Genomic DNA, 25,177 nt, shown 5'->3' with positions numbered 1-25,177 from the left:
TAAGAGCAATCAATACGGAGTGTATGTCATAAATTAAAATTCTATCCTAAACATTAAAATAAATGTTCATAGTGAGACCCAAAAAAAAAAAAAAAAAACTAAAAAGGAACTTATTTTAGGAAAACTAATTTTGTTAAACTAAAAAAAAAAAAACAAAATCAAAATAATAAGAAAAATTCATTCTAAATCAAAATTAGATGAACTAGTAATATCTTATTGTTGAATAAGAAATTCGGAATTAAAACCCAACTTTCGCACAAAAAAAAAATGCTGATGGTAATGAACAATTATTATATTATAGATGTGATAGATTGAAATTATATTTTTTCTTTTAAAGTCAATAGCAAATTTTTTATATAATTTATAAAGAAAAATTCATTTCACTATAAATCAAAATTTTAGTGAATATTATAAATTTTAATTAGCTTAACAAATAAAATATTTTATTGTCAATTAAGAAACTTGAAGTTCAAACCCAACTTACATTTAAAAAAAAAAAATTAATAATATTAAACCATTATTATATAACAGATGTGATGGATTGAAATTCTATTTATATATATATATATATTTTAAAATTCAATAAAAAATATTTTATTTTATTTAAATGATTTATAAACAAATAGTAGAATATACAATTTCGTAAATTAGATTATCGAATTGAAGTAAATAACTTCTTCACGAAGCAAACGCAAATATCAAATTATTTGTGATTTATATAATTTATTATTATTTTTTTTTAAAAGTCAATATCAAAGTATTTTATTTATTTATATAATTTGTAAAGAAAATTCATTTCACTATAAATAAAATTTTTAGTGAATATATAGATTTTAATTAGTTCAAAAAACAAAATATTTTATCCTCTATTAATAAACTTGAATTCAAACTCAACTCACATTAAAAAAAAAAAAAAGAGCTAATAATATTAAAAAATTATTATATAATAGACGTAATAAATTAAAATTCTAATATATATTTTTTATTTTATTTAAATAATTTATAAAGAAATTGTAGAAAATAAAATTTCGTAAATTAAATTATTGAATTGAAGTAAATGACTTCTTCACGAAGCAAACACAGATCGCCCCCTTATAAATATTTTTTTCACTCCTATCTCTCGTATTACTCTCTCTCTCTCTCTCTCACTACTCAACTATACACATCAGCAACCAACAATGGCGAACGGCGAAAACCAAAACCCTAACCCTAACCCTATCGAAGCCACTCCAGGAGCCGCTGCGAGGACGATCACGCTGAAGACCGCAGACGGGGAGATATTCGAGGTGGAGGAAGCGGTGGCCATGGAGTTCGGCACGGTGAAATCGTTCTTCGAAGACGACGCCGTCTCGGCGACCAAGCCGATGCCGCTCCCAAACGTCTCCGGCTCGGCTCTCTCCCGCGTCATCACCTACTGCCGGAGGAGCCTCGAGATCCGGTCGATGATTCCGCCGGCGACATCGGAGGATGCGACGGCGGCGGAGGCGGTGCAGGGAGAGGGAGATTTGGAGGCGGAGAAGGCGGCGAAGCAAGAGAGGAAGGAGTTCGAGGCGGAGTTCTTGAAAGACGAGAGCAACGAGGACGTGAAGGAGCTGATACTGGCTGCGAATTACTTGAACATCAAGGAACTGCTGGATTTCCTGTGCCGGAGCGTGGCGCTGAGGATTCAGAACAAGAGCGTGGAGTACGCGAGGAAGTTCTTCGGGATTGAGGGCGATTACACGCCGGAGGAAGAGGCGCAGATTCGCCAAGAATACGCCTGGGCTTTTGAAGGCGTTGATGAAGATTGATTTGACTGAAAATTCGCTTTGACACACAAAATGGTAACATAGAGAACATAAAGAAGAAAAAGAAAGAGAAGAAGAGAAGATAGGAGAGAGAGATATATAACTGTGTTTATGTTTATTTATCTTGGTGATTGGTAATTTGCTTAGATGCTAATGAAATTAGAGAATTTGTTTAAGTTTATATTGTTGATGGTAATTGTGTTTAATCATGGGTTTTAGATTCGTAGTTGCTATTTTCTCTTTTGTCAAAAGTTTTTGTTGAATTGTGTTTGGTTGGAGTGAAAAGGGGAGGATGGAAAAGGGGAAAGAAAATTGGCATTTTTCATGGTGTGAAAATGGAAAGGAAAGAAAATAGGGTGGAAAGGGGTTTTCTTCCCAAATTGGATTTCAATTTGGAGAGAAATTATGGAAATCTAGCCTTTAAATATCTGCCATCTTCCCAAGAAAATTTGCTCCAAGCTTATCTTAGAGTGGGGTCTAGTTAGTTCAATTGATTAGGCATTTTGTTAGTAATAGTAAAAAAAATTGAGGGATTGGGTTTTGATTGTCGACGACGCTGCAACTGATTGGTGTTTTGAGCTAATGATAAAGTGAGTTTTAGTTAGTTTAATCGATAAGATCTTCTATTAGTAATAACAAATTAAGGGATTGGGTTTTGATTCCCATCTACATCGCAACTATTTGGTGTTCGAGGTAATTAAAGATGAAATGCAATCGGAATCATTATGTATGAATGTCAGATTCAAATCTTATTGCATTTAAAAAATATATATATATATATATATATATATGTATTTTTTTTTTTTGTAGTTTAGAATCTTAGATATCTAATTAATTTTAAAAAGATCTTGCGTTATATTTGTCTATACAATCATATCTCTAGATAGAGAAACATGTGTTTGAGTTTATTAACTTTTCCAGTCCATCAAAAAATTTGTTTGAATTTTTTTTTATAATTAGGGCACCTAAATTATGGCCTATGCTAAAAAGGTTTTGTGAAACCTGTTTCTCTCGGTTGAGAGTTGAATATTTGTGCTGATGAAACTTTGCCTGGAGGCCCAAGACTCTGGACTGCACCTGGATTGTCAATTTGGTAGGGAGATGAGTTGGGCTCACGTGGGTGTAGGCTGACAATCACACCATCTTGGACTAGAATAGGGCACAAAGTTGGGCCTATTAATTTGTTAGCTAAACGGGCTTTTAACCAAATACGCAACATAGCTCTTCTATTCCAAGTAGAAATCTTCCTTAGACCCGAACCATCTTTATTTGGAATAGAACTTAGAACGATCGCATCAATTCATTCAAATATCAACTTTTTTTTTCTTCAATTTTTTGATTGTTTCTCTTTTTATCATAAACAAGTACAAAAACTAGTATCTCATTCTTTTCCTTTATTCTTGAGATATATAAAGAAAAAAAAATATAAAAAAAAAAACTTAATGAAAAATGAATAGTACCATTATAAAAAAAGAACTTAATGAAAAATGAAAAGTACTAATATAAATTTATGAAAATTTTGTGGACGTCTAAAAATTTTAAGTAAACTAGATACAATCATATAGGGGCCTTGCGAGGGTTCATTTATTTATTTATTTTTCATCTTTTTAAGATTTGCAATTTGATCCCTACAAGAATGGAAATTTTATCGTTTTGCCCCAAATTTGTAGTTTAGTCCATTTCAGATTGGATTTTGGTTGATTATTGTAATAACCATGTATTTTTACACGATTTTGCATGACCTGATGTGGGTGAATTTTAGGCTTTCTAAGTTGAAATGTGGTCATTTTTATTTTTATTATTATTATACAAGTATTGATGCAAGTGCTCTTAGCATCTAGCTCCCACAGGTTTATCTTTCTTAGAGTATTGACATGAGTTTCTAAAAAAAAAAAAAAAAAAAAAAACCTATTTTACACTTTAAAAAACTATTCTATCTATTTTACTAATTTATTTAACAATTAATACACCCAACATTTCATTTCTTATTTTTACTTACAACATAATAAAATGAGAGAGAGAGAGAGAGAGAGATGAAAATAAAAATTAATAAAAAATAAATACAAACTTGTTACAGTAGTTGCTATAAAATATAAATACAAACTTACTGTTTACAAATGCTAACAAAAAATTTAACAATACACACCTAGGTAAAGCTCAATTTAAGTGTGTATTGCTAAAATAACCAAACCCTCGATACTAATGCCCTTATTGGTCTATTAGTTAAGTACTCACTCTCCTTTGTTGAAGTAGTTTGTTCACAATTTTTAAGATACCAATATGATAGCCTTGTATGCTAAACAACACTGATTTGATCTAAGCATGCAAATGGACTATTACTCCTATATAGTATTTGCCATACATCACAATTAACGAATTGAATCTTGTAATCGATCTAAACAAAACTAAAATCTATCCCAACATTGCTGATGTGAGCTTGAATCATGTCGATCGAATTTCTTCCAAGTTGGTTGTGATATTCGTAATTAAAAGAACAATATTATAAATCTGGATTTTAATTTATATAATTATTCTGATTTTTTTCTTTTCTTTTTATACCCTAAGACTAGAAAGTATTATTAGAAATAATAGACACAAATTTGTTAACATCAGTAGTGGACTCAACGCTACATGACCGTGACCAAACAACTGCCCTCTTACCACTGAGGTTTCCAAGTCAATTATAGCTTTCCATGTCAAATAAATTATCCAGGCTTGAAGTTTCTCAAATAATATGTATGAATGTCAGATTCAAATCTTATTGCATTTAAAATATATATATATATATATATATATTTAAGAAAGTCAAAAAAATAAATACAAGTTTTATTTAAATAAAATACAATCCAATTAGTGATAAATATATGTAAAACAATTACAATAATTAAATATTTAGCATCTTTAAAATGAACACATAGGTATTTTAACAATTACCTCAATAACTAAAAGGGAAAAAATTCTAATTTTCATCCCAACACATCTAGAACTTACTTGTACCATAACAGTATAAAAATTGAAAGGTCAAGAGTTTTGTTGATTCGCCGCAATTCTAAGTCCACTACATAGTTAAAGAACATTTTGCTCACAGTCACACAAGTGACTCTCTCTCTCTCTCTCTCCATTTTCCTTTTTTTTTTTTTTTTTTTTTTTCTTTTTCTTTTCAGCTCTTTCCTTTAGGTTGCACTACTGCCTTTTTGTGATTTACAATGTAAAAATTAAAAACTAACAAAGCTTTTGTATGGACTAGACAAGAAAGACAAGCTTAAAGCTTCCATGTAGGCCCCTCACCTCTGTCCCCTTGTACCCTTGATCGATTGACCCCCTCTTTTTTGAGGAAGTACACCCTGTTACGGGTGCATGCTTCCTTCCTCTCACAAGCTGGTAGGACTCATCAGCTATATTATAAGGAAAATCCCAAAAAAAATAGATGAAAAGTAAAGTAAGGTACCTTGGAATTGGGAAGTGGTAAAAAAGAGGAAAAAATACACCCGGGTGTATGTTTCTTCCCTCTCACAAGCTGGTGGGACCCATCAGCTGTGGGTCCCACCAGTTGTGAGAGGGAAGAAACATACACCCGTAACAGGGTGTATTTTTTCCTCTTTTTTACCACTTCCCAATTCCAAGGTACCTTACTTTACTTTTCATTTTTTTATTTTGGGATTTTCCTTATAATATATTATCCTAGTTACTAGTTAGTAGTTATGTGTAATGTACGCGTAACTTATACATACATCCATAGCTTACAAAAAAAATGCCCTTTCCTGTTAAGTTTCAAAATATACGGAAATAAACATGTATTTTTTAAACTAAAAGTTTAATCTACGTTCAAATGGTTAACATTATATTCTCTAGTGAAATACGTGTCTATTACTCTGCTAAATAGTCGTTTGAAGGACAAAGTATATAGAAATTATTGGCTTCTTGACGTTGAAGAAGCAAAAGTTCAAGGTCAAACACAACTATAAGTTAGGACTGGGAGTCCAGGAGTAGGGAAAACTGCCGTTTATCTCTTCCAAAAAAAAAAAAAAAAATGCCAACCGTTAAACTTTCTCCTAATTTAATACAGAATAGTATTATGTTCACAATATTTTTACAACAAATTATAGGTAGTAAGTTGTTGTTGGTTCTAATTTAAATCTAGAACTTGAAATACTTTTTTGTTTACCCATAATAGGCAATAACAACTTGCCACTTTGAATTTGTTGTGAAAATATTGTGAAAATATTATAGACATAACATTTCTCTTTAATATATCTTTCTTTCTTTTACATTTTTCCCTACATCTTTTATTAAGTAGATTATTTCAATTAAATTGTTGAGAATCTTCTGTATATTTAATTATTATATTTCTTTATAAAAAAGTATATGCTTAATGTTTCCATATTTTTATTGCGATATTTTAAAATATAAACATATTATACTCGTACTATACACCTACGGTGTATTTTCAGTTTTCATATTTTTCTACCAACTTTTTGAAACGTACTTTTAAAAAAGATACCGATCTATACCCATCCGTATACTTACTATATTATATGCGTACCATTTATAACTGACTATGATATGGAGCTTGTGTTGTGTTTTGTTTTGCATCAATGATTAATATTTTGATTGTATTTTTATTAAAACATATACAAAAGAAGACTTGTTTTTTACAAGATAACAAAACACTAAAAGAAAAAAAAAGTTTTTTACAACAAAAAATATCATTGCAATAATATCAAAGTCATTACAATAGTTGATGTGAGGTATTGCAATAAAATTTGAAGTAATAGGTTTGTGCAACAACAAATTTCATTGCAATAAATTTCAAATATTTTAGTGATATCTTTAATGCAATAATATATATGTCATGCTATAAACAATTTACTGCTTTGAATATTTTCACAAATCTTATTGCAATAGATTGCAAATATTTGAAAAAAATAATTTAGATAAAATTATTGCCAAGATATATTCGTTGATATAGATAATTATTTCATATTTTTCATTGTAATAGATTATAAAATATTTGATATTAGGCTATTGCAATGATATTTTCATGTATGTTATTGCACAAATGTCACCCTCTTTTTGAGTTGCACTTTCTAGTATATTATTCTTGACATATGACCATTTACTAGAATTTGCTCCTGAAAAGCACAATAACTTTCCTATGGACTTTATTTATTGCAGGTGGTACCCCTTGAGGCCATGACATCTATCTACAATCCCCTTTCAATTGATTCTAGATGAAGATCATTAGGGTATTTTTGGTAATTGCTTTTTTCCTTAGTTTTCAGTTTTCAAAAACACTTTTTTGTTTCCAAAAACACTTTTCTGTTTCCTAAGGCAAAAAACTTGTTTGGTAACTTATTTTAGGCAAAAATCAAAAACTATTTTCAATTTTCATTTTGTGAAGGAAACTGAAAATAGGTCTGGAGTGTTTTTATTTTTCAGTTTTCCCTCACCTAAGAAAACATGCCAAAACACGCCTGAAAAACAGCCAATTATATGAACCAACACACTGGTTCGACCCACAAGATTGACAAAAAGTTTTTCCCGCACTTCCGTTTTTTTCACTCAATATTTTAGCGCCTACGTATCTGATAACCCTTTATCTTGCTCTGCGCCTCCACTGCCTCCCTCTTGCTCACAGAGAAAACCTTGATTGAGAGAACCACTTGTAAGGTAAGTGAATGGTCTTCACTGGATTGTCCTATATGAATGCCTCTTGTTCTTCATTAGATTCTTCTATTCCTTTTCTATTCATTATCTCACTCTCCTTTTTTTTTTCTTTTTTTTGTGTGTGTGTGTGTGTGTGTGTGATGTAGCAGGTTTGTGCGGTCTTAGATTTAGGGAAGTATTTCATAATTTTAGGGACCCAATCACTCAAAGGTACGGGTCTTTTCCTTTTTTCTTTATTCATGGATTATTCTAAAATTGCTTGAAGTTTGCTATGTATTTTGCGTTGAATCTGGGTATGTGCGTTGAATCTGGGTTTATTCAGAATGGGTATTTTCTATGTGTGTTTGGTTTAGGATTTTGGGGTTTTCGGGTTTTGGTGTAGTAAAATTTTTAGTTATTGATTATCTTTATAACACTTGATAATTGTTATAGTTTCAATCTTACTTATATGATTAAAGTTTTAGGCTTGAATGTTATATACAAAACAATTGATTTATAATTTCAATAAGTGTAAGGAATATAAATACTTTCGAGCAAACGTGTTTCTGAATTAGAATAAATATAATTTTAAAAAAAATAACCAAAGAAAACAAAATTCAATTTTTTCAAAAACAACTACCAAACAAATTTTCTGAATTTTGTTTTTGAAAAATGTGTTTTTCAAAACAACTAACCAAACGTGTTTTTCATTTTGAAAACAGAAAAAATTTGTTTTTTTCTTTTTCCCTTGAAAACAAGAAAATGAAAATAGAAAACGAAAACAGTTACCAAACATGCCCTTAGTCTCTTTCCCTTTTCTAAATGATTCTTGCTTGAACATAGACCAAGAGTGGTCTTTAGAAAGACCCTTAAGAGAATATATTGCATCCGGGCCTATAATATTTGTAACCATCCTGCTTCGCGTAGTTATTACAATCTCACTTCCCTTAGCAGCTCCCATTAATAGGTTTTTCAAGTCATCCCACTTGTGAAGATCTTCATTACATACATCATCGAGCAAAAGTAAATATCTCTTTTGATCAATTAGTTCACGAAGTCAAGCTTGCAATCCCTCCGTCCCATTGTCTTCAAATTTCTCACCAATAGCTGATATGAGTTTTTTCAATAATTTGTTGCATCTCGAAATCAACTGAGACACACCCATATCTTTAAATTAAAATGTTTCTTGAGGATCTTGTCATTGAAAACATATTTTGTAAGGGTGGTCTTGCCTAGACCCCCAATCCCCACAATAGCAACAACATAAGCATTTTTCTCTTCAGAATTTGTCTTCAATAATAGTTTAATAATGTTGTTTTTATCATCCTCTCTCCCAACAACTTCTTCATCAACTACATATGAGTGAGTATCTGCCCTAATCATACTCACTTGACTCTATAGATGGGCTTTTTTGCAATTGAAACCTATCTTCTACCACAACATTTAGTTTCTTTGTCATCCCCTTTATTTTATGCAAAATAACTATTTTTAATCTAAAAGTTATTTTGATGTAGTGGAACAAATATTGTGCATATAAGTTTAAATTTGTTGCAATAGTAGCTTAAAGTGGTAAATTATTGCATCAATAATAATTAGTTGTAATAAATTATATTTTCGACTACAATAGAAGTTTTAATACCTTATGATATTATAAAATTTTGATACAATAAATTAAAATGGAAAAATTGTTACAATAACTTGATATCAATATTTTTGTATTCTATTGCAACGAAAATTTCAAAATGATATTTCATTGCAATAATTTAATATAAATTATTTTACAATCTATTGCAATTCTAAAGTTAAGCTATGATCATCTTCCCTTAAATTTAAAAGTTTGTTTTGTCTTTTGTTCTATCTTTCCTAAAGATTATTAGATTGATAAGGGGAGATTGATAGAATTGTGGATGACACAAGTTTTTATCCAACCATTGAAAAACAAAAATCAAATTTTTTTTTTTTGGTTTTTATCTTTCATGCCGATGCTGCTTCCCAATGTGTCTGGCTCGGCTCTCTCCCGCGTTATCACCTATTGCTGGAGGAGCCTCGAGATCCAGTCAAAGCTGCCAGTGCTAGTCGATGTGGTGGCGGAGGAGGTGGTGGGAGAGGGAGATTTGGAGGCGGAGAAGGCGACGAAGCAAGAGAGGAAGGAGTTCGAGGCAGAGTTCTTGAAAGACGAGAGCAATGAAGACGTGAAGGAGCTGATACTGGCTGTGAATTACTTGAACATCAAGGAACTGCTGGATTTCCTGTGCTAGAGCGTGGCAATGAGGATTCAGAACAAGAGCATGGAGTATGTGAAGAAGTTCTTCGAGATTGAGGGCGATTACACACTAGAGGAAGAGGTGCGGATTCGTGAAGAATACACCTAGGCTTTCGAAGGCATTGATGAAGATTGATTTGACTAAAAATTACCCTTGACACACAAAATGGTAACATAGAGAACATAGAAAAGAAGAAGAAGAGAAGATAAGAACATAGGAGAGAGAGTTATAACTGTGTTTATGTTTATCTTGGTGATTGGTAATTTGCTTAGATGCTAATGAAATTAGAGAATTTGTTTATGTTTATATTGTTGATGGTAATTTTGCTTAATCATGGTTTTTAGATTCATAGTTGTTATTTTCTCTTTTGTCAAAATTTTGGCTTAGACATGGGTTTTTGTTGAATTGTTAGGTTGGAGTGAAAAGAGGATGATGGAAAAGGGGAAAGGAACATTATCATTTTTCCATGGTGGTGTGAAAATGGAAAGGAAAGAAAATAGGGTGGAAAGGGGTTTTCTTCCCAAATTGGATTTCAAATTGGAGAGAAATTATGGGAGGCTAGCCTTTAAATATTTGCCATTTTCCATCTTCCCAATAAAGGTTAGCTCAATCGGTAAGGTCTCATTTTAGCAATAGTAAAATTGAGGGATTGGGTTTTGAATCCCGACAACACTGCAATTAATTGGTGTTTGAGCTAATGATAAAGTGGGTGCTAATTAGCTAAACCGGTAAGGTCTCCTATTAGCGAAAGCGAAATTACAGGATTCGATTTTAAATCCTGCCTACACCGCAACTAATTGGTGTTTGAGCTAATTAATGATGAAGTGCAATCGTAATCATCATGTATGAATGTCAAATTCAAATCTTGTTGCAGTTATATATAAGTTCTAAATGTTTATGTTTTACTCTTTTGTCCATTTCATAAAAAACCGTCGATTAAATCAGGGCATGAAAGACTTGTTCAGAGTAATTCCAAAAGAATAAGGCATTTTTCCTATTTGCTGTGAATTTTTCTTGTTTCTCTGAGTAGCTTGCTGTGCATTTTTCTTGAAAAAAATATTATATGGTGGAAAGCAATAAATAAGGAGAGAGAGAAAGAGAGAGAAAATGCTAGTATTAATTAGGTAATAAGGTGGAAAACAATAGCATTTATTGATTTTTTTTAATCAATAGATTTCTTAGAAATCTACAGTGTAAAAAATGTGTAAGTTTACAAGAGTTACACCAGGTTTAACTTGAACCCATCTATATATATATATATATATTGGATTTTGGAGTAAGAACAGAACCTAGAGTTTTTTTATTTTTTTATTTTATCATCTCTACGAACCAATCTCTCTTCAAAAATGTCGAATTAAAGTGAAAACTCAAACCCCACTTCACCAACGAATTATTCCAGGTTGAAGTAGTTGTGGCTATGAAGTTCTGCACTGTCAAGCAGTACTTTAATGATGAAAACAACAACAACATCACCAATGAAATCTTCAATACTTTGATGACGAAAATAACATCTCTTACTGCAAGAAACATCTCGAGATCAAGGCCAATAACAAAGAGATGGAGCAGTACAAGCAAGAGTTGTTGAGGAACGTGATGCCTCAAGAACTCACCGAACTAATATTCGCCACGAACTACCTCAACTTCAAGGAGGCCTTGGATTTCTTCTGTCGGGCCATAGCTAATGCAGTTCAAAACAAGAGTGTCGAGTATGTTCGTAAGTTCTTTGGTCTGGAGGGTGATTTTGAGCAAGGAGAGGAGGAGAAGCTTCGCAAGGAGTTTGCTTGGTCTTTTGAGGTGTAGACAAAGATTGATTCATTGATTAATAATCTTTCTAATCAAAATCTTGTTAGATTTTTACTAATTTGTTAAGAGATTCTGGATATTTTTTGTCTTTTCTTGATTATTGTGTTTTGGTCTTTGTTATGGTATGATTTTGTGTTAGTTTAGTAGTTTTTGACTTGTTCTTGTTATTCATGATCTTTTTAATCATAACCTTGTTAAATTTCCACTATTTTGTTAACAGATTTTTGGGTTTTTTTTTTTTGGTCTTGATTTGTCTTTGTTTTTGGGTTTTAGGTTTATTAGTTACTCGTAAGGATACAGATTTAAAATCTGATGGAGTGTTTTATGGAATGCTTTTAGGTTAGTTTAATTACATTGTGCTTTGCTAAGGATCTTTTAAACAAAATCTTATTAGATTTCCACTATTTTGAAAAGAGATTTCCTAATTAGTTACTGTTTTTTTTTTTTTTTTCACTTCTACGTATCATGATACATTTCTTAGCATGTTCGATCTATTGATAGACTTATATTAATAATACTTTAAATGATTGCGAAAGTAACTTATCAAGTGAAATGGATGATGCATGATTCTACTAATTTACAAAGAATTGATGTTTCAATCAATGTACAACTCACACTATATTAATAATACTTTACACTACAACAAACTTAGTTATTTCAACCCTCTTTTATTGAGGGTTTACTAAAACCTGTTGATACAACCTTTAAATAAAAATGCGGAAGGTTATATTACTAAGCTTTATTTCAAATGTTATTTGGGCCCTCAAAATAAGTTAAAACACCCCTGAAATAAATGTGAAAAAAAAGGCGCCAGTCTTTTCAGCCCACAACCCTTGATAAAACATTACAAATTTTTCAACCCTTAAAAAAAGCCCATAACAAAATTTAAAAATATAGCCCAGAACGTAACCAACAAACACATAGAGCTCACAGAGGTGTGCAATTACGTTTGTTTCACTCTCTCATTGAAAGCCTGAAACTGAGAAAGCTCATCATCGATCATGGAGATCTCATAGAGTTCGACGATCATTGATTTGGTATGTAATCGCACAACTTCGATTAGGTACGAGTCTTCATCTCTGGTTTTGTGACTCTTCATCTCTCTTGGTGTTGTGTTTCTCAGCTCCAATTAGGTACGAATGACAAACCCTAATTTCGTCTTTGATTTTTTGGTTTACCCCCACTTTTTCATCGATTTCCCCATGATTTTCATTTCATATTTCTCAAAAAACTGAGCTCATCATCGATTTTCCTATTTCGATTTCTAATTGATCATTCACTTTAGAATCTCACTGTAACGTAATTGTTTTCCTCAGGTTGTAGCACAGAAAGTGAAGGAAGCTGAAATCATTGAGCAGGACTCGCTTCTTCTAGTAATCATCATCAGAATTCTGTTTTTTTTGTCTTTCAACTTCAATTACGGACAATCGCATTTGAATTTCTTCATCAGAAATTTACATCGATTTTTCTGTTTATGTGATCAGATTCAATTTTCTTTTAGAAAATCCATAGAATTATTTTTTGTTACTTCATACTCTGCTTCGAGTACTCCATGTAAAATTTGGTTCAAACAAATGGAAATTATAAAATGTTCTTTTTCCATGTTCAATCTGCTAGGGTTTTATTCATATTTGCTTTATCTGGTTATTGATTAGACTGACTTGATGCAATGTTATGATTGTGCTTGTTGCCTCTCCTTACTGGTGCTTGCTATGCAATTTGTTCTGGGTTTTGTGTGATTTGGATTGTGTATAGTGCGTTTGTGCCTCTTTGTGTGTGTTTTTGCAGTTGTTTGTTTTGTATGCTTTGCCAGTAGTCTAAGTGGTTTGTTTGGTACTCAAGTGTTTCCTGATTGATAAGTGTTGTACGATCAGGTATTTTTGTATGCAGTTCTTTTGGCAGAGATTGTTGCTGACTTTGTATGTTTTGTAATTACAATGATTGTGTATGTGTGATTGTTGCAGTCGGTTGACTGAGGGTGACGTTGGTTGGGTATGGCAGAGTTGGTTATGTGTTGTGGGTGATATTTTTGGTGAGTGGGAAGAAAAAGAGGGAAAAAAAAAAATGAAGTTTAAGTTCATATGGCATGAAAAGGAAATCAGGAGGTCTTGGCTTAAATGACGTAGACTAGGTTTTGGAGCTTTTGGTTATATGTTTGCTGGGTTTGTGATTGGGTGTTGCCATGGGATTATGGGAATGTTAGGTTCATGGGTCCCAGCTTTGGGTTGTGAAAATTGAGAGGGAGATTACTGATAGTGGAGGTTAGTGGTAAGGAAATGAAACCAGGGGGGTTTATTTGTTTTGGTTGGCTTCATCCACAACATGAATTGGGTTTATTTGTCTTTCAAAGTGAATTATTGGTTTGGTTTTATAAAATTTTGAGTCTGATTTGACTATAATGGAATTTGATGGTGGGTTTAGTTCTTTTTAAATTAAATGCATACCTAGTGAGAACCCTATTCTCTAAGCTGATGTTGCAATTAGAGTGATGTTGTCTTCTAAAGTGATGTGGAAAGATTTTATAAATATTGCTAACTGTTGCCCAAAATGCAACTCACTTATAATAATTTCTCGAACAAAATGGATTTTTTTTTAATCTTCATGGGGCATCCTAGTATCCTACCCTTCTTTCTTTTATTGTTTTTTAGTTTTGTTGATTTAAGGATTAGAGTAGCCTATAGTTTGTTGTTTTTTTATGGGTTCTTGGCACACTGTCTGTGTACAGTTAGCTTATATGCAAATTATCTTATATAATTTTCATGTGTACAGTTAGCTCTTCCTCCTGAGCAGCTAGCTTGGTTTGGGTTAGACAGTGTGTTACTTTTAATCTAATACATGTTTGGAGATCCCATGAATCTAGAGCGCTCATGTGCTTTGATAAAGGGGCAAGAGATCAAGATAAGATACAATATAGTATTTTTAATTTCTTATCCTTTTAACAGTTGACTAGATTCTATTATTTCTTCTTTTGCAGCTTGCTTGGACCTACTACAACTTTTATCAGTCAACACAAACAAAATTGGCTGGGGAGAATCATTTCTTTCATTCTGGGCAAGTGAGTTATCCCTATTCTTGTGATATACAATGTTTTTGTCTCTGTGTGTGTGTCTTACACTACATCCATAAATACCTATTTTAGGACATGACTGTGGGCTTGTACATAAGAAAGTGAATGCACTTTGGATGTTTGTTGTTAGAATCCCCTTGATCTCCCATTATTTGATATTTACTTATACTATTTTTGGGTTGTTCTTGTTGTCTAGTTTTTGGCAGTTCTTAGCAGTCACTTCTTGAAAAGTTTATGCTTAGCTTGCCAATCAAACATAGATGGAGATTGGAATCTAAGAAATTTGATGGTAAGAAAGAGATTGGTTTATCCCCTAAACAACTATCTGGAGATGCCGTGCTTAGTCAATTATGTGATCTTGAATTCTTGATACTTAGGAACGGTGCGAAGAAGAGAAAACATGATGAGTTAAATGAAAAAGAGAATTGGTTAAAGAAGAGTATATTTTTCAAATTACCATATTGGAGAACCTTATTATTGAGAAATAATTTAGATGTTATGCACATTGAGAAGAATGTGTGTGAGAGTCAAATCGGGACATTGATGAGTACTAAAAAAAAAACAAAAGATTACTTGAATTCTCGTCTTGATCTAAAAGCCATGGGCATTAGGGAGGAACTCCATCCAATACCGTGTGGGGAATATTTAAAGCTCCCATCTGCATGTTATACTTTATCTGTCGACGAACAAAGAGATTTCTGTGGATTCTTAAAGGAGGTAAAGTTTCCTGATGGTTATTCCTCAAACATTGCTAGATGTGTGAATCTAAAAGACCGGAAGATATCTGGACTTAAGAGCCATGATTGCCATATCTTATTAGAGACTTTACTTCCTTTAGCAATAGATGGATTGCTGCCAGAAGAAGTGTCTGCAAAAGTGTCTGAACCACTAATTGTGTTGAGTAATTTCTTTAAAGCACTTTGCTCAAAGGTGCTAAGTGTGGATGACTTGGAGAAAATGGAATCTCAAATTTCAATAGCACTTTGTCAGTTGGAAATGATATTCCCTCCATCATTTTTTGATGTTATGATGCATTTACTTGTTCACCTAGCTGGTGAAGCTATGATTGCTGGACCTATCCAATATAGGTGGATGTACCCGATAGAAAGATACTTGCAAACACTAAAGAATTATGTTCATAATCTTGCCTGTCCAGAGGCTTCTATTGTAGAAGGGTATTTGATAGATGAATGCTTGACATTTTGCTCAAGATACTTTCATGGTATTGAGACTCAATTTAATCGAGTTGAACGAAATTGGGATGGAGATCGTTTACAGCCATACGAAGGATTGCCCATTTTTTCTCCAATTGGTCGTGCTTTAGGTAGGGGATGTGTCTCACGTCAACTTAGTCAAGAAGAGTGAATGCAAGCACGTTTATATGTCTTGAAAAACTGCGATGAAGTGCTCCCATATATTGAGTAAGTTGAAATGTAGTTAATATTAATTTCTCATAGAGTTAGCTTTCTTCTTAAACTTCTAAGTTGTTTACAATGTAATTACATCTTGTGTTATCTAGGGAGCACAAGTACATGATTCAACAAGCAAGTGTTAAGAATGTAGAGAATCGACATAAAAAACAGTTTCGAGAGTGGTTTGAAAGTCACGTAAGTTCTATCTATATGGAAATTATTATAATTGTTCTATATGCTTAATTTGAGTCAATTATAATGATGTATTGATTTTGAACTTGTTTTGAATAGATTACTCAATTATATGATGAAAGGAAAGTGAGCAAGCAACTCTTAGATCTGGCTCGTGGACCATTAGAAAAAGCTGTATGTTATAATGGGTATATTGTCAATGGTTTTAGATTTCAAAAAAATGAAGTCGATTGTAACAGAAGAACTCAAAGTTATGGAGTCTTGGTAAAAGGAGATGCCACTACGGGCAATCGTGATTAATACGGTGTTTTAATTGATATCATTGAGTTACACTACATGGGAGGCAATAAGATTGCAATGTTTAAATGTGAATGGAGGGATGTTGACCATTGTGGTAGAGGAATTATGGTTGACAAGTATGGTCGAACTCTTGTGAATGTAACACATTCATTAAAGGGTAATGAACCTTTCATTCTAGCATGTCAAGCCGAGCAAGTATTTTATGTGAAAAGCATAAGGAATCCGCAGTGGCATTTTGTTATAAAAACAGAATCTTGAAATTATTACAATATGACATCTCCAAAGGAGGAAAATGATGATGAAGAAGAAGATGATGATCAAGAGCCATACCAACAGAATGATTCACATGGTCATCAAATGGGTTTCACAAGTACTGATGATCAAGATGATGCTATTATTTCATTAGATAGGGTGGACATACCTAGCAAACTTGTGGATATGGATGATGTTGATATGAATGATGTTAATATGAATTAATGAGATTAAACGTTTCAAAATGAATGTAATTTATTTACTTGAAAGTTATGTTCTTGACTTATCTAGATAGTTACATGTTCATTTGTTTTATATCGTATATTTATGTATATCTTTCATTTATATGATAATATGCGTGTATTGACTAAACTAATTAAATATGCATATGATGAATAGTGCTAACATATATTGGATTGATCAAAGCAAGGGATTCTATTAATGGCAAACGAAGGAAGCAAGGGAGGAGTTGGCACAAGTGGTGCTAATGGAAGTAGAAATGATCTGGCTTATCAAGGTAAGTTTTAAATTATGCTTTCAAGTTTTTTAATACTGTATTGAAGATACTATTCTAGTAAGTTGAAGTGATCTTTATTTTTATTTTTCTCCCCATAAGGAAGAAGAAAGGGCGAGGGCCTACTCGGAATCTTAAATTGGCCAATGAGTTCAAGGGAGGGGAAAGATATGAGATTGGTTGCTGATTATGAATTATGATTGCTAGTTATGTAGTGTTGGCTTTGTTCAAATTCAATTGTCAGAATGGATAAAATTAGTAGTTCAGGTTAGCTTATTTGGGTCCTAGTAGAAGTATGCTTATGTTAGCTTTTTCATGAATTTGTTCTGCTTTAACCAGTTATTCTGTTTCTGAGTAGAAGCATGTTTAAATATCTTTATGTTTGGTTCAAGATATTTTATTTGATAAAATTTGTATTTGTTTCTTAGTTCTATTTATTGTTATTTGACTTTATTTTGCTGAGTAATTGCATTATTCATCTTCAATACTTAATTACTATATACTTTCTATTTGTTTTGTCAAATGGTAGAAAGAGAAGACAGGTCATAGCCCTAATAGAATTGAATTATTTGACATCACCCATGTGCAAGCTAATGGGCAAGCAGTAAATGAATCAACACAAGATGCATTGGTATCAAATCTTCTAATTATATTAATATAGATAGTATATTTTTATGTGGTTTTGTTGCAAGTTACTTTTCTTTTTAGGTGGCATTGAGGAATCTTACTACTCAAGTGAATGAGGGGGCATTGCAAATATCTCAAGATCAAATGTTTGTGGAGGTGTTTGGACCTGAGCGTCATGGACGAGTTCGTGGCTATGGGGCTGGAGTCACTCCTACCAAGTTATGGGGTTCCTCCTCATCTAGAATGTATGATCTTGAGAAGCAACTCCAAGAATCTGAACAAAAATGCTTAGAATCTGAACACAAACGAATAGAGGCTGATGCAGAGTTGAAAGGAGAAGTAAAGCACCTCAAAAGCATGCTCGAACAACAAGCTATTCAAATAGCAGAACAAAGAAGACATTTTGAGGAACAACAAGCTAGTCAAATGGCTGAACAAAGAGCACATTATGACAATATGATGATGCAAATGTTCAGTTATATCACCTCGCAATTAGCCCAATCTAGTAGTGATCACTAAGGTATGAAGATTAACTCAAGCTAGTGATTGTTTTAACAATTTTCCTCCATGAGATGTTGATGCACATGCTTGTGGATATTCTGGGTATTGATTTTCAGCTGGGTTTTGTGTGAAAAAGCTGAGATTTTTGGTTTTGATGTGTGTACTTGTATGTGTATATAGAATTAGTTGTTTAAAGCTCGGCTGAGTGTTCATATATATATATATATATATATATATATATATATATATATATTAATGGGGATGGTGGAGATTCTAATTTGGGATATGAATTTGTTGTCTTTCGATTGTTGACATTTTCTTGTGTGAACAATTGAAGTTTGTGTAATTAATTAGGAGTCTGTTTTGATACTGAGAAAATAAAAAGTATTAGTGATTTCAATTTTGCAGTTCTTAGATCTTTTGGGTTTTTCCTGGAAGTAAAGGCCTTGAATTTCAGTTGAGCTTAGAGCAACTAATTGGGTTTCTTTTTAGTGTCTCAGGAAGCACTAAATCAAGATATATTTTCAGTAAATGGGTAATTTATTTAAATAGGATTTTGCCCAAATGCTATACTTAGTGGTTTGGTGTTTTTTTTTTTTGTACTGTAAATGGGTAATTTATTTAGATGGTATTTTGCCCAGATGCTAAACTTAGTGGTTTTGGTGTGTGTGTGTGTGTGTGTTTTTTTTTTTTTTTTTTGGTACTGCAACTGACAATAGATGGAAAATTTACTTGTATTTTTTGGTTGGGGAGGGGGTGCTATAAAGGCTGAAGCTCCGAATTGATAATCATCTTCCATAAATCTTTTTGTTTTTAAAATATTGTTCATGACCTATCAAGGTGTTTTAGCAGATGCCATGTTAAACTAACTAAAACCTGTTCTGCTTTCTCATTGTGCAGCGGATGTAGTAGAAGTTACTGGGAATGAACAAATAGATGCACAGCCAACCAAGAAGGGAAGGGGAAGAAAACGATAAATTTGTTTGCTACTAGACATATAGGTGTTGGACAAATTTTAGTTGATATCATGGATGATATGCAAAATCTACTGTGCAGTCATTTGATTTCTTGTGCAAAATCTACTGTGCAAATCTACTTTGCGTATTTGGGTTCTTGTGCAGTCATTTAATTTCTTATTTTAAGCTTTCTGTAAGTTTTGGTTCTTACAAACCAACTTGATTCTCACAAGTAATATTAGGATCAAGATATCTTCGTGTAATTCAGGAAATACTAGTTCAAATTGCACTAATATGCTTCTTCAATATGGTAGTTTCAACATGAATATATACATATTGTGCATGATTGTGGTTTTTTTTTTTTAATTAAATAAAATAAAATCTTATTTTGAGGGTCAAGCGACCCATTAAATAACCTTATTTATCAATGGTTGTAAATATAAATCTTTTAAACCTTGGTAAAAGGTTATTTAAGGGTCTCTTGACCCTCAAAATAAGATTAGAGCACTTGTTTTGAGGGCCACGAAGGCCCTAAAAATTTCCTTTTCGACGGTATATGTTTCAAAGGTTATCAAGGGTCAATTGGACTCTTAAAATAAATTTTTTCAAGGTTTTTTAATACTTTTTTTAGGAGTTTTGACCCTTGAAAAAAGTCAGATTTGTTGTAGTATTAAATGATTGCGAAAGTAACTTATCAAGTGAAATGGATGATGCATGATTCTACTAATTTACAAAGAATTGATGTTGCAATCAATGTACAACTCACACCTATATCTACAATTATGGAGTATTTATTTTTATTTTTTTTACATAAGATAAAATTTCTACTCTAACCTAATCTAAGTGTATATGTGTGTGAAGCTCTCTCTTGGAGACTTGAACCCCGGCCCTTGCCCCCCACACCCCACACCCCACTAGCACTTATACCTGTGGAGTGACCATCGCACCAATGGAGTTATTCATTGACTATTATAGAGCAATAAAAGAAGAAGATACAAAAAAAAAATTATTTAAAGTTGCAAAATAATCACATTAATTTAGAAAAACAATTTTTGTATTTCAATTTATTACTATTGTTATTTTTTTTCTTAATTTAAATTTAATTATCATCATTGAATAGTATCTTGAATAATTGCTACATATAAAGTGCATTTGGGATTTGTGCGTTCCAAAATAAGGCTGCTGGGCCTAAGGGGAGTTTGGGCTCACAATCTATTTGTATGGTGGGCTTTTGGATTTCCTACCACGGGTGGCGCTATGCTCGGCTGCCCCGTTTCCTGAGTCTCCCCTCTTTTCTCACTAACACTCCCCTTTCTTCTTTTGGGATGATCAATATTACTTTCTCCAGTCTTTCCACTCAGAAATTGCCAACCCTTCCAACTGAGTTCCCCTTGCCTATTTATAACGAAGGTTAGTGGAGTGATCATCATCATTCCCCTGGTAGGTGGAATGAGAGGTCCAATACCTTCTCCCCTAGGTGGAGGTTTAATGGTGAGTGGGAAAGGTGGCGGTGGCAGTGGCATTGGAACTGGCTCCACCGCTAGATTTGATTCTCGGCAGGGGCATTCCCTAGGCAATGGAATGGAGGTCCAATATTGTTTCGCCTAAGTGGATGTTCGGTGACGAGAGGGAGAACACGATAGTAGCGTTGGGACCAGCCCCGCCAGTAAGTTCTATGCTCGGCAGGGGCACGCCTCAGGCTACTTCGAGCACTCCGAGCTCAAACCCCTCGGACGGCATATGAGTTACCATATGTGATCAGTGCGGGGCTCTTATACGAGTTAGTCTTCATGGGCCTCAGGGCGATTGGGCTTGACGGGGGGTAAGGCCTGTACAGGATTTGCTTAAAACAAATATATATATATATATATATATATATATATATATATATATATATATATATGCTTTTTGTTTCAATCACTTTTCAAATAATTTGACTTTTAACTTTTTTTTTGAAAGATATTTGAAACATACTCAACATAAAAATTACCAAAAAAAAAAAAAAAATCATATCTTTTAATAAATACTATACAAATAACCATGCTCATACTACTTATATATAAAAGAAAAATAGCACACTCATTCTATGACACCAATATACACACACACACTACTAAGGTCTTTTGCAATATACTGCTAACTTTGAAACTTGAACATATGTTTCCCTAGACCTTCAAGTACTTTGTATATGAGGAGATGTCAATTAAATTACAAGTTCCTTTGCAATGGTAAGATACAATAAATTAATTTTATAAAATTAAATATATGGTTACAACTGATAAAGTTTCTTATTATCATATGTTGAAACTTGAAACTGTCTCAAAAAAAAAAAAAAATCCCAAGAAATAGAATTATAGTATTTTATTTTTCAATGATGATTAAATTCAAGATTTAATAAACAAACATAACGTAGGCATACATAAAATTTACCAAAAAACCAAAAAAAAAAAAAAAAAAAAACTAATCCTTTTCCAAGTAGACTTCTCTCTCAAAATATAAAAACTAAAAAGTAGTTTCCAAAATCCATAATAACGTTCTTCTTCTACAACATAACCCTGAAGTTTTTCCCTCTCCCCACAAACTAATCTCTCTCCCTTCAACAATGTTGAACCAAAGCGAAAACCCAAACCCCACTTCAAGTTCAAACAAGATAACCCTAAAAACCTCAGACAGTGAAGTATTTGAGGTTGAAGAAGCTGTGGCCATGAAGTTCTGCACTGTCAAGCAGTACTTTGATGACGAAAACAACAACAACGTCACCAGTGGCACCTCCACCACCGTGATCCCTCTTCCAAACGTGGAAAGCCACCCGCTCGCCATACTCATCACCTACTGCAAGAAGCATCTCGAGATCAAGGCCAATAACGCTGACAACAAGAAAGAGATGGAGATAGATATGGAGCATTACGAGCGAGAGTTTTTGAAAAACGTGATGCCTCAAGAACTCACCGAACTTATACTCGCCGCGAACTACCTCAACTTCAAGGAGGCCTTGGATTTCTTCTGCCGGGCCGTGGCTAGTGCAATCCAGAACAAGAGTGTCGAGTATGTTCGCAAGTTCTTTGGTCTGGAGAGTGATTTCAAGCCGGGAGAGGAGGAAAAGCTTCGCGAGGAGTTTGCTTGGTCTTTCGAGGGTGTAGACGAGGATTGATTCATTGATTAATAATCTTTCTAATCAAAATCTATTTAGAGTTCTTCTACTAATTTGTTAAGAGATTCTGGATATTTTTTTTTATGTCTTTTCTTGATTATTGTGTTTTGGTCTTTGTTATGGTATGATTTTATGTTAGTTTAGTAGTTTTTGACTAAAACTTGTTATTCATGATTTTTTAATCATAACCTTGTTAGAGTTAAATTGATTTCTGGGTTTTGTTTTGTTTTGTTTTTCTTGATTTTGTCTTTGTTTTTAGGTTTTAGGTTTATTAGTTACTTGTGAGGATAAGGATTTAAGTCTAATGGAATGGAGTGTTTTATGATATGATTTTAGGTTAGTTTAATTACTTTGTGCTTTGCTAAGGTTCTTTTAATCAAAATTTTAATAGATTTCCACTATTTTGATAAGAGATTTCCTAATTAGTTCTTGTTTTTTTTGTGTGGGTGTGTGTTTGTTGGGTTTAGGGTTTTTAGGTTTTAGTTACTCGTGAGGAAAAGGATTTAATTGTGATGGAGAGATAGTTCATTGGGTTTTAATTTGTGCTTCTTAATGATCTTTTTAATCAAAATCTTATTATTAAATGTTCTACTATTTTGTTAAGAGATTTCAGGGATTTATATATATATATATATATATATATATATATATATATATATATATATATATATATATATATTTTTTTTTTTTTTCTTTTCTTAATTCTTGTTTTTGCGTTAGGGTTTAGTTACTCGTGAAGATAACGAGTCAGTTGTGATGGGGTTTATGGTTTAGTTAATTTTTCTGGTTTTTGGAGCTTTTTAGTTAATTCTTAATTAGGCTTTTTCTCACGCCTCTTTGGAGCTACGCTTCAATTTTCACACGATAGTATTATAATAATTTCTAACTATAAGGAAAAATACCACTTATAATTAATAAGTCTAAAGAAATATTTGTGCAAGGAACTCATTGAAATTTGATGTTTTTGTGATTTTGCTGTTGATATTCCAAGATTTATTTTCTACTGAAATCAGACACAGTGACAAGAATTAAATAATGTCTGTTGGTCCAAGTTCCTTTGTATGTACCACTTCAAGGATATTTAAGCCCTTTTTCAAGCAAGCCTACTTCTTGTTTCCTCCCCCATTTTTTCTTGAAAAAAAAACTAGGGAGGCCATGTTTCAAGTATCCATTACCGAGAGGGAAACCATGGTCTTTCAGACCTCTTGCACCTCCTTCTGACTAAATCTCGGTACCCCAAGCCCATTTGTTAAGCACCAGACACCTTGTAAAGGATAATAAAGGCAGTCCTATCCTAAGTTATTCGAATAATAAAAAACAATCATTATGTGAAGACGATATAATACAAATAATTTTACTTTAAATTTAAGAATAAGTCTTGTGTCACGTAAAGTGGCACAACAAATGCAATAATTCACCTATGTGACAAGTTGTGATTGGTAGAAAGGTAATGGTGAGTTTATGTGGGGGGTTCTCACCAACCACAACTCGTCACATGAGCGAGATGTGGCATTTGTTATGCTGCACAAGACTTACTCTAAATTTAATGAGGAGAACTGTTTTTCATTATAGATTTAATCTTGTTGAAGAGCAATGATGTTGAGTTAAAAACTGCACTTGTCAGTTCCTTTGTGAGTTCAGCTTCTATTTTTTTTTTTTTTTTGGAATTGAAAATGGATGTAATGGTTAAGAAACACTGCTCACTACTAGGCTGTACCAGTATGTCACAATAGTTCTAGTAAACTGGTTCACTAATGTGTCCAATGCATGGTTTTAAAAATAATTACGATCAAAGAACCAACTTTGGTCACAGTTTTTGACCGGTTTTAAGAATTTTTACTAGATCAAATTGCTGCCTGGGGTCCAATTGAACCGGCCGGTCCAGTTTTTAAAACCAATGTCTTTCTTTGGTGCTACAATGGGAGGCTAACCAGGTTAGGAAGATGATGTGGCCCCCTGTTGTTATTTTTGCTGCTGTTTTTCGGTTGGAAGGAAAAATTCTATTGCACACATGCACTTACATGGCCAAATATAAAATCACATTTTCAAGTCTGAAAAAGTGACTTAAAGTCATGATTTCAATTGTTTTTGGTAATATGTAAATGCACACAAGGTGTGCAGCAACAAAAACTGCCCTTTTTGGAGTAGGTGTCTAGGGGGCAGCAGTTACTTATTTAATTTCTGGATCTGATATTATTATTATCTTAGCTGCAAGTTTGTTTGGCTGTGGGTTCATCATTTTCTGTATAGAACACTTTCAAATAATACTTATTGTTCTTGTCATACAGATATAGCAAGTGGTAACCATAAATTTTATTAAAAAAAAAAACTATATAAAATGATAAAAGGGGGAAAAAGGAACTATTATAAAAACAATTCCACCCTTCTCTGCACAGGGTGAAAAAAAAAATGTTTCACCAGCCTAAAACATCCTGAAAGTTCAATTTAATCCAACCTCTAGTGGTTAGGGCAGCCAGTATACGGTTTCAAAATAAGATCCACCATAACAATTTACAGAATGAAATCACAGACATCAATAATACTAACATCCAAGCAGGGATGCATTGCAAATTGGTTTTAAAATCAATAACTGTTGAATATTGAAACTCAACAGCCGTTAGTCATATCATGAGTATAACTCTTTTGGTCATTCTTGAACAATATATAAGCTTTCTTGAACTTCTCTTCAAGCAAACCAACCATCA

General features: G+C 32.8%; 3 protein-coding genes across 3 annotated transcripts; all 3 read left to right on the top strand.

Annotated features, from left to right (window-relative positions):
* Positions 1 to 1,086: 1,086 nt before the first annotated feature.
* Positions 1,087 to 1,963, top strand: LOC142614600 (SKP1-like protein 20). The gene has a single exon (XM_075787153.1). It carries the CDS (start codon positions 1,179 to 1,181, stop codon positions 1,788 to 1,790), a length of 612 nt encoding a protein of 203 aa, XP_075643268.1. The 5' UTR covers positions 1,087 to 1,178; the 3' UTR covers positions 1,791 to 1,963.
* Positions 1,964 to 9,409: 7,446 nt separating this feature from the next.
* Positions 9,410 to 9,691, top strand: LOC142615957 (SKP1-like protein 20). The gene has a single exon (XM_075788855.1). It carries the CDS (start codon positions 9,410 to 9,412, stop codon positions 9,689 to 9,691), a length of 282 nt encoding a protein of 93 aa, XP_075644970.1.
* A 12,232-nt stretch (positions 9,692 to 21,923) lies between these two features.
* On the top strand, positions 21,924 to 22,472 carry LOC142615639 (SKP1-like protein 1A). Its single transcript, XM_075788378.1, has one exon. The coding sequence runs from the start codon at positions 21,924 to 21,926 to the stop codon at positions 22,470 to 22,472; it is 549 nt and encodes a 182-aa protein (XP_075644493.1).
* The last annotated feature ends 2,705 nt before the right edge of the window (positions 22,473 to 25,177 follow it).

This window comes from Castanea sativa, chromosome 11, assembly GCF_040712315.1.
Source record: "Castanea sativa cultivar Marrone di Chiusa Pesio chromosome 11, ASM4071231v1".
In the NCBI taxonomy this organism is placed as follows: Eukaryota; Viridiplantae; Streptophyta; class Magnoliopsida; order Fagales; family Fagaceae; genus Castanea; species Castanea sativa.
This window is presented reverse-complemented; position numbering and strand designations above follow the sequence as displayed.